Here is a 13218-nt window from a genome sequence, read left to right as displayed (position 1 = left end):
AAAAGCATAGTATGCAAATTGTCCCCTCAACCGGGAGTTCTTCTGGGAGTTCAACCAGGGGGCAGGACTGGCCGGGAAAAGGGAGGGAGGTCTCGGTGGCCAGGGGAAGGGAGGGAGTACCTGGCCAGCAGCTGCCAGCCACTAGGGACCCTACCAGTGCATGAATTTCGTGCACTGGGCCTCTAGTATATATATGAGCATGGTAGCCCTGGCCAGTGTGGCTCAGTTGGTTGGAGCATTAGTCTGTTTGCTGAAGGGCTGTGGATTCAATTCCCAGTCAAGGCACATACCCAGGTTGCAGGTTTGATCCCGGGTCCGGGGACATGTGAGAGGCAGCTGATCAATGTTTCCTTCTCACATCGATGTTTCTCTCTTCCTTTAAAATCAATAAAAGCATGTCCTTGGATGAGGATTAAAATAAATATATATGTGCGCATGACAGTGACTTATATCAAACTGTGGTAAGGAAGAATGAACTGACCTGCAAAAGGGATAATGGAAAAAAAAATTAAACTGGAGAGATACTGGGAGATACACCAGGGTCCTTAAATATAACCAAAGGGATAGAAAAATAGGACCTACGAAGAATTTGGGCAATTGAGGAAGATAAATCCAAACAGATGAGGATTCACTATGAATAAAAATCCTGACCAAGTGTTCTCTCCAAAAAGGAAACATGGCCATACTTCAGTAATTTGAGAGAATGGCCCATAAAAGTGACTTCTACACGAGAGATCATACTATGACTTAAACATCTGAAGCCACTAGAGATCACACACTATTGGTAATAGACTGCAACAATTGAAGTTGTTACAACTATTATTCCTGTTTGTGATAATGAGGAATAAAATTGTTTCTAAAAATGTAATTGCCAAAGTACCAACAATCAAATTAATGAATGACAACTTTATTTCTTAAAGGCTGATGAAAAACCATTACGATTTCTAATAAAGAAAGTACAACATCTCAATGAAAAACTATGATAACTATATTTACTCATTAAATACTAAGTTTTCTCAAACACAACTTGAAAACATCTGGCATGCACGTTTAATCTCAGTACAGTGGATTCAAGATCAAGTATACATGTTACATGCATCAAGGCTAAATTACAAATTATCATAGTCGTCATCATCATCATCGTCATCATCATCATCTTCACGTTTTCTTTTCAATGCATTTGCTGATTCATTGGCAGCATTTTGTGATGACACCATGTTAGTGGTAATAAGAATGTTTTTGGACCCAATTAATGATGGATTAATCAGAACATTCTGAACTGATGAAGTTGCAGGAATTGATGCTTTTACAGCTGGGGACTGTGAAGTGGGCATCTGTACTGTAAACCTTTGCCCTGTGAGGGACATTGGAGTCCCTACTTTAGTTGAAACTGACATGGTTTGTGGGGTTGGTGTACCAAGTGTGGGAGTACTTGGTCTACTAGTAACTGAACCAACACTTAACCGTGGAACTGTTATTCTTCCCGCAGAAGTAGAAGCCTTTTTTTGTAAAGATTTAAGTCTATAGTTTGGAGCAGTCAAGCAGTATCTATCAGGTGGCAATCTAGGACCTGAATATGGCTTGATCAATGGCAATGGGGTTTGATTTCTTTGCCTTGCAATATCTAATAAAAAATCTCTTGGGGGAGGAGAGGTAAAAGACTGGTCAGCACGACACTGGATTGCCAATCGCACATCATCTGCATCAACAGTAGCTTTCTTAGCATGGCTTGAATAAATTTTTGCATCATCTAGAATTGTGGTCACATATCGGAAGGCAAACTCCAACATCTGATTTATAACTCTTGGCTCATATTCTGTAATCCCCATATCCTTCAGGATTTGTGCCATCATCTGTGCATCTTTCGGCATGCTCTTGGGAGAAGCCATCTTGCCAGACTCCATGATATCCGGTGATCAGACTTTAGATCATTTGAAAAAAATATGTACATTAGATCAAACCTGAAATAGTTACTTTAAGTAGCAACTGTCAGGAACTTAAAAAATTTAAAATGTCATATGTTTAAAAATATATATTTTAAAGATATATGTTAAATCTTTTTAATTTTAATGAGGCACACTTAAAGTTCCCTTTACTTGAATTTATTTGAGTTTCTACCTGAACATAAAAAGTTAAAGACAGAATAACAAAGTGACAAAGATTGAAGGGAAACTGGGTAAAATAAGTAAAAACATGTATCATTTTAGCGTATGTACAGTTCATGCAGACAAGCAACTATCAAATTACTCTAAGCAAATACCATAGGACAGTCATGTCCTACTGCCTGAGTTCGGAATAATCTTTTCTTCCAGTGAGATCAATATAATCACTGTCTCCACAGATATGCTTAGCACCACCCCAACCTTTATGTGTTCACCCATCTCAAAACCATTCTCCCTCGGCCCTGGACAGTGTGGCTCAGTTGTTGAGCATCAACCTAGGAACCAGGAGATCACGGTTCCATTCCCAGTCAGTCACATGGCCGGGTTGTGGGCTTGATCCCCAGTTGGGGATGTGCAAGAGGCAGCTGATCAATGATTCTCTCATCATTGATATTTCTCTTTCTCTCCCTCTCAATTCCTCTCTGAAATCAATTTTAAAAATATATTAACCCTTTGCACTCCGAACCATTCTGGACATTGGCTACCAGCTACTCGACGCTACTTTGCGGCGGAAACGTGCATTTACAGACCCTCGTATTATTTAGTATAATTTTGGAACCAAGTAACGTATTATAATGATATTGGACTTATATGAATTGGGTGACATCGAGGAATGTATATTTGCAAAAAAAACAATATTTTATTGTTTATAATTTTGTACAGTATGATAAGTTTTGTAGCACTCCCCAATATGCATTGCAGGCTGATTAGTGCATGTTTGACAGTAATAAGTGGTTTGACGCCTGCCACCAGGTGTTTTCCTGTTAGAACACACAATGCAGTCCCGTTTTCTTTGTCCCACATCGGGAATATGTAGTTTATTGTTTAATCCGACACAAAACCCGCTGACATTTCTTGTATATATCTTAGTAATTTTACGATATTTTGATTTAATTTCTTGTGCCATTTCAAGATAAAACTTCAGGGAAACATGCATGTCTCAAAAAGTTGCGTTGAAATAACTCAATTCCCCGCAATCACTAATAAACTGCAATGTCCCCTGAGAGGGGACATCCGAGTGATATGCTAGAATTCCGATGTCCCCTGAGAGGGGACAGCGGAGTGCAAAGGGTTAAAAACAAAAACAAACAAAAAACATTCTTCCTCTGCCTCACATTCAGATTCTACCTATCCTAAGTCCTATCAATCTCTTCATGACCTTCCCAATTATTACTATCTATAAGAACTGCCAGGAAATTGTGGGGGAGGCAATGTAACAGTCAAAGTAACCAAAACACAGCTTTAGACACTTAATAATAATTTCAATTTTAAAAAGAATATAAATTCCTTAATGGCTATCTTTCTCTGCTTTTTGTATGTTCTCACAGTACAGTTCTAATGCTCTATTATTTCCCTCTTTTTAAAAACAAATTTAACACCAAAATGTCCCTTACCTTCTCGAGCTAAATCACCCACATTAACGTATTTCAGTCCCGATCTTGCGGCAAGTTCTTTGCCTAGTGTGGTTTTCCCAACCCCTGGTGTACCTGTAAGACAGCCACAGAAAACACTGCTCGTGAAATACTTGCGAGACTTTACCCACCTCTCTGCCCCTCTTAACATTCTGAACAACTGCGGCCCTGCCCAGGTAGCTCAGTTGGTTAGAGCATCCCGTCCCACATGCCAAGGTTTGGGGTCCATCTCCGGTCAGGGCACATACAAGAATCAACCAAAGAATGCCTAAGCAAGCGGAACAACAAATCGATATTTTTCTCTCTCAATTAAAAAAAAAAACTCTTACAATGGAAATGAAAAGTTTCGTAATTAGCCATCCTACGTGAGTAACACACACAAAGCCTGCTGGACGGCAGAACCTCACCCGGTTCACCTGATTTTATCAGATATGGGGCTTGGTCCACTCTTGACACCAATTCACAGAATGCCTGCCACCACCATGGAAATTTCCAGACTAAAACTCAAAGTAAGTTAATGTTATCTTGTTTAATATCTATTGTATTTCAAGGTAAATAATCAAAGGCATAATTTTCAGCTGTTAAGGTTTAATGCCACTGAAACAACCGCACTCAATCATTATAATCCAAGATAACACGGATAAACCAAGTCTCTCTATACAAGACAATAACATTTACCGCAAGTCCACTATAACACACCAAGTTTGAGCCCTGCACTCACCATGTTTGCAATAAAACGCGCACATTCAGGCTTTTGACAATATGGCTTCATATTAAAAAGACCAGAACACTGACCCAAGCAATTCGGATGTACAATTTTCTCCTTACAGAATCTTAAAGGCTAAACATTAATTTGTTTGGTCTCAGAAACAGACCAGAATTGTGGGTGGCCAACAAGGTTGTTTTGTAAAAACGATAAGAACTTGATGGCTTTCTTCCCGCAAAGAGCGCCTCGATTTTGCCATCTACACCATTCGATTTTCCCATGAGTGCCCTACCATGCTAGTAACCGCTACAATTTCATACACGGGGCCTGAGCTGAAGCCGTCCCGCGGCGGTTTGGAGCCCCCACATACAACAGGGGGCGCCCCCTGAGAGTGTGGACCCCAAGACCCGGAAGGGACCCTCCGGGGACCGGACCGCATCCCCCTACGAGGAACGACCAGGTCTGCTCGGTAGATGTCTGTTCTTCAAAGAAAAAGAAGGGGGGGGGGGATTAAGATGTTAACTCCACAGACATATACAGCAAATTAATCACCTACGCCACAAACAGCGGGCTCTCACCGGAAGCTGCCTCTCAGATACAAAGGAAACATGAAAGACCGCCCAGGAAGGCCCAAGGACTAGGCATCCACGGCCAACAGAGCCACTAACATGACCTCGCTACAAGCCAAAGGCAATCCAGGAAAATAAAAATACCAGCATCCATTTCACACACAAACACCAGATCCAGAAAAACAGGCAGCTTGCCAGGAAGGGGAGCTGGTGGTTTACCTCGCCCGACCTCACCGAGCGGCCCGGGGCCACCAGGAGTGAGGCTCCCCGCCCCCCGCCCCGCAAAGGTCGCGAGGGCCCGACAACTGCCACCCCAGGCCGCCCTCGACCAGCCTCGAAACGGAACACTGAGTGCTCCCCCGTCGGCCGCCCCGAGCCCCAGGCGCCCGGCGTCGCCTGCCCCGCCGGCCAGCCCCTCCCCGCGCGCGGCCTGACCCGTGAGCAGAATGTTCGGAAGCAACATGGTCCTCAACGCGAAGGCTCTGGAACCTCGGCACGAGGGCCCTAAGCACAACAGGGAGGAGCCGGAAGGGGCGGCGGCGGCCAGCGCCCGTGGCCCCGCAGTCATCGCGACCCTGCGCGGCGGTGGCGACCCATCTCCGCCGTGCAGTCACCGACCATGGGTTACTTGGCCCTTTATGACACGCTGTCATCGCAGGGTTCGCGGCAGGGCAATAGGGGGAGAACCGTGATTTGAGTCAGGCAGTGCTCTGGCCGCCTAAGGCTCTCCCTCCTCTGGGCCCCCGCCCTTCGGGCTGTGTCGCGGAAGCGCCGACCGGTCCGGAAGGCCCCGGGAGGCGGGGCCTCGGAGGGACTCGGCGCTGAGCCCTGGTAGGGCCGGGAGGCTGCCCTGCCACCTGGAGTAGAGCCTGCGCTCCTCGCTCCTCTCCGCCCACGAGGGCATGCAGCTCCCGGCAAGTAAGGCCGCCGCGGCTGCGGCTGCGGCTGCGTTGTGTGTATGTCCTAGGGACGCGCGTCCATCTCTGCCTTCACGCCTTCCCGGGTTCTCATCGCTTCCCTTCCGGACCTGCCCATCCCACTGGGAGATCAGAGGGGTGGGGGTGCGGACCGCTGGCCCGGAGCCGGGGCGCGCGAGCCCGTGTCGGCGCTCCGCCGGTAGCAGCCGGACGTTGCCCGGCTGTCCGAGCTGCTTACCCCCGTGCAGTAGGTAGGGTGGTGGTGGGGCTGCTAGAAACATTCTCCAAGGTCTCCGCTACCTCTGACGTCTCATTTCAGGAGCGTGGCATCATCAGGGACAGTTACCTGCTTTGGAAAGGAGGTGATTGTCAGTCTTGTTTTCAAAGAACAACTAGCGTCCTGACCATGGCTACAGTCTGCGCTTTTTATCGCGACCTGCCAACTATACCAGTCTTTGCTCAAATAGGTGGTTTTTTCCCCCACCACCTATGTACCTCTTTCAAACTCCAAAGCAAAAACCTCTCTAATCGTGAATGATCTGTATGTGTGCGATTTGTTTTCTTGTGTGTGGAAGTATTCACACATAATGTGTGCCTTCAGCTATAAAAGAGTCCAATATACCTTCCAATTTATAAGTTTATAGACCTTAAAAAAAACTTTCCTTCTGGCTAACTAAAAATTGGTGAGTTTACTAGTTTGTATAAGTAGTGAAGAATTCTGAAAGGCCGAAAACAGTGCTGCCAAAAAAATTCCTAATGTGTTCAAATAAGTAATACAATTACAGGAAAAATTTACAGTTAGATTTAAAGTCTTTGTCTAAAGCAGTGGTTCTCAACCTTCCTAATGCCGCGACCCTTTAATACAGTTCCTCATGTTGTGGTGACCCCCAACCATAAAAATATTTTCGTTGCTACTTCATAACTGTAATTTTGCTACTGTTATGAATCGTAATGTAAATATCTGATATGCAGGATGTATTTTCATTGTTACAAATTGAACATAATTAAAACATAGTGATTAATCACAAAAACAATATGTAATTATATATGTGTTTTCCGATGGTCTTAGGCAACCCCTGTGAAAGGGTCGTCTGACCCCCAAAGGGGTTTCGACCCACAGGTTGGCGACCCACAGGTTGAGAACCGCTGGTCTAAAGTGAATGATAAGTTTGAATTCATTGTATGGTAGAGTTGTTTTTAATTTTGGTAGTAAAAAGCTGCAACTGCAATTTAAAATGAGGGAAATTTTCATTTTCTGTATAAAAACTTTGTATAAAAACTGCACAAATAAAATTGCCTAGTTTTTCTTAATGACAAAAGGTAGGTACACACATATATAATTTTTCTGTTTTCTTTAATTATTGAGTTCATATGAAATAATACTTTTATTGATTTTTTTTTTTTTAGAAAGAGAGGGAGAAAAACATCGACTTGTTTCACTTATTTATGTATTCATTGGTTGATTCTTTAAAAAAATATTTTTATTGATTTCAGAAGGGAGAGGGAGCTATAGAAACATCAATGATGAGAAAGAATCATAGATTGCTGCCTCCTGCACACCCCCTACTGGGGATCCATCTCCAAACCAGGGCATGTGCCTGGTAGGGAATCCAAACGTGACCTCCTGGTTCTTAGGTCAAGGTTCAACCACTGAGCCACACCGGTAGGGCCATTGGTTGATTCTTGTATGTGCCCTGAAGGGGATGGAACCCACAACCATGGCATATGGTGACAACTGAGCTACCTGGCCAGGATGAAATATTTTCCACGTATAACACCATAAATAGATTATTTGGCACAGGTTATAGTCATTAAAATTAAATTTTATTTTAGCATTTTGATACTTGCTTCACCTGTGTTTATACTGTGTTCTCTTTCACTGGTCTTGAGCTTTAATATCCTGTTGATTATATCTTATATGTTACCTTTCTTACAGTTTGTCTTAATTGATAAATTCTCCCCCCCCCCCCCCAGGTGAATTATACTTCAGTGTATTACTGGTTGTACACTACGGATGGGAACTATCAAAGTTTATAATGTCAAAAACTTTTCTTAGACGAAAAGTATCCTCCACAAAGGTATGCTATACTGAAATGGTCATGTAATAATTGCCCAAAAATAATTACATTTTTTGTACATGTTCTCAGTGATTTATTACTGTATCAATGTGATGGTGCTCAGTATCTGTTGTAATTAGTGATCTAAAAAGTCTAATAAGTTGTGAAACAACTGGACACTGAAAGTACAACCTTAATTTTGAAGAAAAAAAATTATAATCCCAGTCACAAAGAAAAGGCTAACCATTCTAGAATGAAAGAGCAGTAGAAGAAAATAAACATATGAGTTGTAGTTGGTGTTAAAGTTTAACAACAGGCCCTGCCTCTTAGAAATCATATGGTTCAGTGAGCTAGTTCTCAGCAAAGTTAGAAGGTAGAGTAGGTGAAGGTCAGACAATATGATACTCATATGCAGAATAGCTATTTTCCTAGTGTTTGGTCTGATTTATCTTTTAAAAAAAATATATTTTTATTCATTTCAGAAAGGGAGGGGGAGAGAGAGAGAGAAACATCAATGGTGAGAATCATTGATCAGCTGCCTCCTGCATGCCCCCTCCTGGGGATCGAGCCGCAACCAGGGCATGTGCCCTGACCAGGAATTCAGCCGTGACCTCCTGGCTCATAGGTCACTGCTCAACCACTGAGCCACACAGGCCACGCCTGATTTATCTTTGATCTTAAATAAATTATGTTACTTGGCCTTTTCTCCTTCTCTTTTCTTGAGTAAACGGGAGTCCACATTTATGTAAGAAATAAAACTGTAAAATGTATAACTAACATGTAGATCAGAATTGCTATCAAAAGAATTACTATACTAATAAGAGATATTTTTTTTATGTACTCTGGACTATATAAGAAAGTGGCCAAAATTGAATAGTGACAGTCTTTTGAAGAGGAGGAAAGGAATCAAGTAGTTATGACTGAAATTTTTCCCAGAGGTTTTCATTTCTTTATCCACTATTGATAATATTCCTAAACCTCTCCCTTTAAAAGAGTGAATATATTCATGTCATAATTATAAATTATAGTATCAGGAGTCTTAGATTATTATCTTCACAAAGTCTTAAAGATAATAGGGATTATTTTGATGTATGAAATGTAATGTGTTAACCTGGTTAAGGAAGAAGTATTATTCTTCTCACTTTGTACATGGTTAAAGTAATATTTTATTTCTCTGTTTTGTTTTGCTTCTTTTTGATAGGTAATTCAAATATTTAGGTTTCAGCCCTACAAATGAGTTTTAAAAGAATCAGCCTACTCTTTATCCTGGGAAGTTTACATTAATAAAAAGAATTACATCTGTATTCTGTATTCCTTTATATAGTATTCATCATTACCATGGTCAAGTAGACAAGTTATGCATTTGCACTTATTGTAAAGTACAAAAATAACAAATGTATATGGAATCAGTTTTATTTAAAGAGCTAACTTGTGAGCTTTTTAAAAAAATGTTACAAATACACAATTTTTTTTTTTTACAGAGCAGTTCAATTATAGGGAATAGATGCAAAAAATGTAATAGTATTTACATGATTTCTTTTCTCTTCAGGTAACAGATTGGGTAGATCCATCATTTGATGATTTTTCAGAGAATAGAAGCATCTCTAATACTGCCACATCATTAAGTGTGAATAATTCAAGTCATAGAAGAAAAAATGTGCCTTCCACATTAGAAAGCAGCAGATTTCCAACTAGAAAAAGAGAAACATTGTCTTCCTCAGAACAGATATATGGCCTAGAAAATTCAAAAGAAAGTCTGTCTGAAAATGAACCATGGGTGGATAAATACAAACCAGAAACTCAGGTACTAAATAGCATGCAAACATAATTTTATTTCAGGAAGGAAAGGGATGTGCATTTTCAGATTATTACTCATAAAGTCTTTCTAAATGAATTAGAAAAAAATAATGATTTCCAGGTTTTTTAGATATCCCAAGGCTCAGTGTTTTGTCAAATTATTCTGAAGTTGTACCATTGGTAATTTGTCTTAGATTAAATTTAACCCCAACATAGAATTTATCGGATTTTTGTTGTTGTTATTTATTCCCTTCCCAAAATGTATTATAGAATTTTTAAAAATTGTATAACTCCAACCTCCCCCAAATTTTTATAAAATGGTATCAGTTAAGATCAGATTTTTTTATAATGATAGAAAAATTAAGTGTAATCAACCTTTTTTATTGCTGTATCATGTTAGTTGTGTGCTACTTTTAAAATGTTTAGATTAATCTGTGCTAATGTACCAAAAGTCCTTGAGTTAAAATGTTTTATTTGAAACTTGACATTTATTTTTAGCATGAACTTGCTGTACACAAAAAGAAAATTGAAGAAGTTGAAACATGGTTAAAAGCTGAAGTCTTAGAAAGGCAATCAAAACAGGTAATTAAATAAAAAATATATTTTAAGTATTTAACACCAAATGTTTCTCTGTCTTATAGGTGGCTTTAAGAAGTTAAACTTTTATGATGATTTATTCAAATAAATCCAGATCACTAGCTATAGAGAGCTTTCTGACCTTACTACTTCTGGCCTCACTAAAAGATTCTGAGACTGACTTTTCCCCTGTACTTATACCTCTTATGTCCTGGCATCAACATAAAGCACAGTAAACCAATTCAGGTGCTAGTATATTTAGCACATAAGATATTCTCACATTGAAGCAAACAGGCAAATTACATATTAGTTTTGGTACTAAATATAGCCTAAAACAGTCATCATTCATTTATACTGATGTTTTTTGTTTCACTTCCTAATACCACAAATACTCTCAGCCCCCAAGCTAGAATATTCTCTCTCTTTGTAAGCTTTTCTAATCTAGAAATTCCTCAAACATAAAAATAGAATGGTAGATTAATACATGGATTCGAAGTTTTGTAAGAATACTTTATAAGTTGTGTTATTTTATATTGCATCATATCAGAAAATATGTCTGGTTCTGTGGTGTGTTTTTTTTGTCTTTATTGATTTTATTTTATTTTAATATTTTTATTGATTTTTAGAGAGAGAGGAAAGAAGAAGGATAGAAAGAGAGAAACATCAATGAGAGAGAAACATCATGATCAGCTGCCCCTTGCATGCCCCCCACTGGGTATTAAGCCTGCAACTCGAGCATGTGCCCTGACCAAGGTTGATGCTCAACCACTGAGCCACTCTGGCCGGGCTGTTTGTGTAATTTTAACACTAAACCAAAGATTTAGATACGAAAGCCAAATAGAAAAGACCATGATTCAAAAGAGGACCTGTTTCCATTGGAGGCAACTTGAAACATTAACTGCTTCATCTCAAAGTTGAAATTAAAGGAAATGATTTTTTAAATCAGATTTACTGTATGAGGGAATAATCCTGGGACCTATTATCTCTAGTCTTTCTTTAGAGTCCTATCTTCTAAATATGTTTCTTAGTATACATTTCTTTAAAAATCTGATGTACAAACTGAGGTCTTCCCATTAGAATATTTAGTATTTGTGTAATATTAAAGTATATAATCCAAAGAGTTCTGTATTAAGATTGAATTTTATAAGTTTAGGTAACCTCTAAAAATGTTTGTTTCAGATGTTACCTCCTTAATTTAATTGAAGTTGTTTTAATTTGGCTACTAAGTAGTCCTTGGGAGGGGCATAAATGCAAAAAGTGAAGCATTACCAGAAGCTACACTTAAGGTTCAGGAAATAAATTTATCTTATTTTATCTAAAGCTGGTTTATTGCAGCTAGCATTATTGTGAAATGTAGTCTGCTTATACTAGATAGTCAGTAAATACTTACAGAATTAATTAATATTTAGAAAGAAAATTCAAACATAATCTAGCATTTCAGTGAATCTGATTCTTTATGTTTGTGTTTGGTTTTAGGGTGGATCTATTTTATTAATAACAGGGCCTCCTGGGTGTGGAAAAACAACAACTATAAAAATACTTTCAAAGGAGCTTGGTATTCAAGTACAAGAGTGGATTAATCCAGTTTTATCAGACTTCCTAAAAGATGACTTCAAGGAGATATTTACTTATGGTAAGGTTTGCTGTGAAGGTAATGGAAGTACTGGGAAAAGTCTGTGCTAAACAGACATTTGAAACAAACTTCCTAACTGTATATATCCTTAAGATTCCTAAGATCCTTTTTGGTATATGTTTTTGAGAACAAGGTGTATATTGCCTCTCCTAGATTGGCATCTAACCACTACCAACTGCTTTACAAAGTCAGAGTAGCAATCAAATGAAATTATATGATGCATTTTCTCCCATACTTCCCCATTTACAGAGAGAAGTAATCTCAAGAGAAGGAAAGGAATGGCGTCTCCACTAGAGGAGAGTGGGATTCCTTTTTACGTATTTCCTTTTATATATTGTTATGATTTCAGAGAGGAAGGAGGAGGGAGAGAGACGAACATTAGTGATGAGAGAGAATCATTGATCGGCTGGCTCCTGCACACCCCTCACTCGGAGGATTGTGCCCACAACCCCAGCATGTGCCCTGACTTGGAATCCAACTGTGACCTCTTTCTTGGTTGAGGGCTCAATACCCAGTAGGGGGCATGCAGGAGGCAGCTGATCAATGATTCTCTCTCATCATTGATGTTTTTATCTCCCTCTCCCTTCTTCTGAAATCAATAAAAATATACATATTTTTAAAAAGATGTATTAAAAGAACTTGTCTCCAAACAAGAGGAGAGAACTTAAATCATACCTGTGAGAATCAAATCAAAGCATAAGTCAAAGATTATCTTTGGAATTGGGAAGGAGGCCTTAAGACAAACATCCAAAAATAATGATACCAATTTAAAGATGTGGTACATAATAAATTTACATGTATGTTTAGATACTCCAGCACAATCATTTTTAACTTTCATATATGAGTTTTTCTTATTGTTACTATAACTAAACTAGGGGTAGCGAAATCTCCTAGACCAGTGGTCAGCAAACTGCGGCCCGCGAGCCACATGTGGCTCTTTGGCCCCTTGAGTGTGGCTCTTCCACAAAATACCAACTTCTGCGCATGGGCCATGAAGTTTCAATCGCACTGTATGTGCGCGCCCGCACGTGGTGTCATGATGACTCTTGTCTTTTGAAATGAGTATTCCATCTTAAATTTGAACAGTTTTGCCTAATTAGAAAACAGTCTACAGACAGTTCTTGGGTTACGTCAGACCCGACGTACGTCGTTTCGTGGTTACATCGCCATGTCCCATTATTTATTAAAAAAAAAAGTTCCGTCATTTCGACGTATGTACATATGTGCTTTATGTTTTTCATTATTTATTTACCACAAGTAAAGGTCAGGAATTGTTATCTTTCTTTTAAATTTTTTTTACTGTTTCACTTCATTACTGCTGTGTATATGCTTCATGTGAATGATGTAGGTGCTTATGTAGGTGGGTTCCAACTTAGGGCGAAAATTGCG

The 13218-nt window shown here is 39.6% G+C and overlaps 3 protein-coding genes across 13 annotated transcripts in view; 1 reads left to right on the top strand and 2 right to left on the bottom strand.

Annotated features, from left to right (window-relative positions):
• The window catches only part of AK6 (adenylate kinase 6), a 45858-nt gene that overhangs the window by 10358 nt on the left and 22282 nt on the right, over nucleotides 1–13218 (bottom strand). The window contains exons 2-3 of one of the 4 annotated variants that reach the window (XM_006081367.3): nucleotides 6005–6115; nucleotides 3557–3649 (exon numbers count right to left, since the gene is read on the bottom strand). In XM_006081367.3, coding sequence (XP_006081429.1) covers nucleotides 3557–3649; nucleotides 6005–6047 — 136 coding nt within the window. In that variant the 5' untranslated portion in view covers nucleotides 6048–6115. Of the gene's footprint in view, nucleotides 1–3556; nucleotides 3650–4295; nucleotides 4566–5284; nucleotides 5545–6004; nucleotides 6116–13218 lie in introns of those variants that run through there. The other 3 variants (XM_006081366.3, XM_023751121.1, XM_014452148.2) reach the window with 3 other exon arrangements.
• TAF9 (TATA-box binding protein associated factor 9) lies at nucleotides 892–5423 on the bottom strand. 2 transcript variants are annotated; one of them, XM_014452139.2, is made up of 3 exons: nucleotides 5285–5342; nucleotides 3557–3649; nucleotides 892–1921 (listed from the first exon to the last, which is right to left on the bottom strand). In XM_014452139.2, the coding sequence occupies exon 3, from the start codon at nucleotides 1902–1904 to the stop codon at nucleotides 1110–1112; it is 795 nt and encodes a 264-aa protein (XP_014307625.1). In that variant the 5' UTR covers nucleotides 1905–1921; nucleotides 3557–3649; nucleotides 5285–5342; the 3' UTR covers nucleotides 892–1109. The 2 variants fall into 2 exon arrangements, with proteins under 2 accessions (XP_014307625.1, XP_023606885.1); XM_023751117.1 differs by lacking the exon at nucleotides 3557–3649 and having other exon boundaries at nucleotides 5285–5423.
• RAD17 (RAD17 checkpoint clamp loader component) overlaps nucleotides 5640–13218 on the top strand; it is a 29146-nt gene continuing 21567 nt past the window's right edge. The window contains exons 1-5 of one of the 7 annotated variants that reach the window (XM_023751065.1): nucleotides 5640–5763; nucleotides 7741–7844; nucleotides 9373–9627; nucleotides 10119–10202; nucleotides 11673–11829. In XM_023751065.1, the coding sequence (XP_023606833.1) occupies nucleotides 7803–7844; nucleotides 9373–9627; nucleotides 10119–10202; nucleotides 11673–11829 (538 nt within the window). In that variant the 5' untranslated portion in view covers nucleotides 5640–5763; nucleotides 7741–7802. Of the gene's footprint in view, nucleotides 5768–6103; nucleotides 6234–7740; nucleotides 7845–9372; nucleotides 9628–10118; nucleotides 10203–11672; nucleotides 11830–13218 lie in introns of those variants that run through there. The other 6 variants (XM_023751054.1, XR_002828382.1, XR_002828381.1 and 3 more) reach the window with 6 other exon arrangements.

Source organism: Myotis lucifugus, unplaced genomic scaffold, assembly GCF_000147115.1.
Source record: "Myotis lucifugus unplaced genomic scaffold, Myoluc2.0 scaffold_0, whole genome shotgun sequence".
In the NCBI taxonomy this organism is placed as follows: Eukaryota; Metazoa; Chordata; class Mammalia; order Chiroptera; family Vespertilionidae; genus Myotis; species Myotis lucifugus.
Note: the sequence above shows the minus strand (reverse complement) of the source record. Positions and strands in the feature narration are given on the sequence as shown.

Bases quoted from the DNA above. Each gene is read 5' to 3' on its own strand.
- TAF9 (XM_023751117.1), bottom strand. From the start codon at position 1,904: ATGGAGTCTGGCAAGATGGCTTCTCCCAAGAGCATGCCGAAAGATGCA.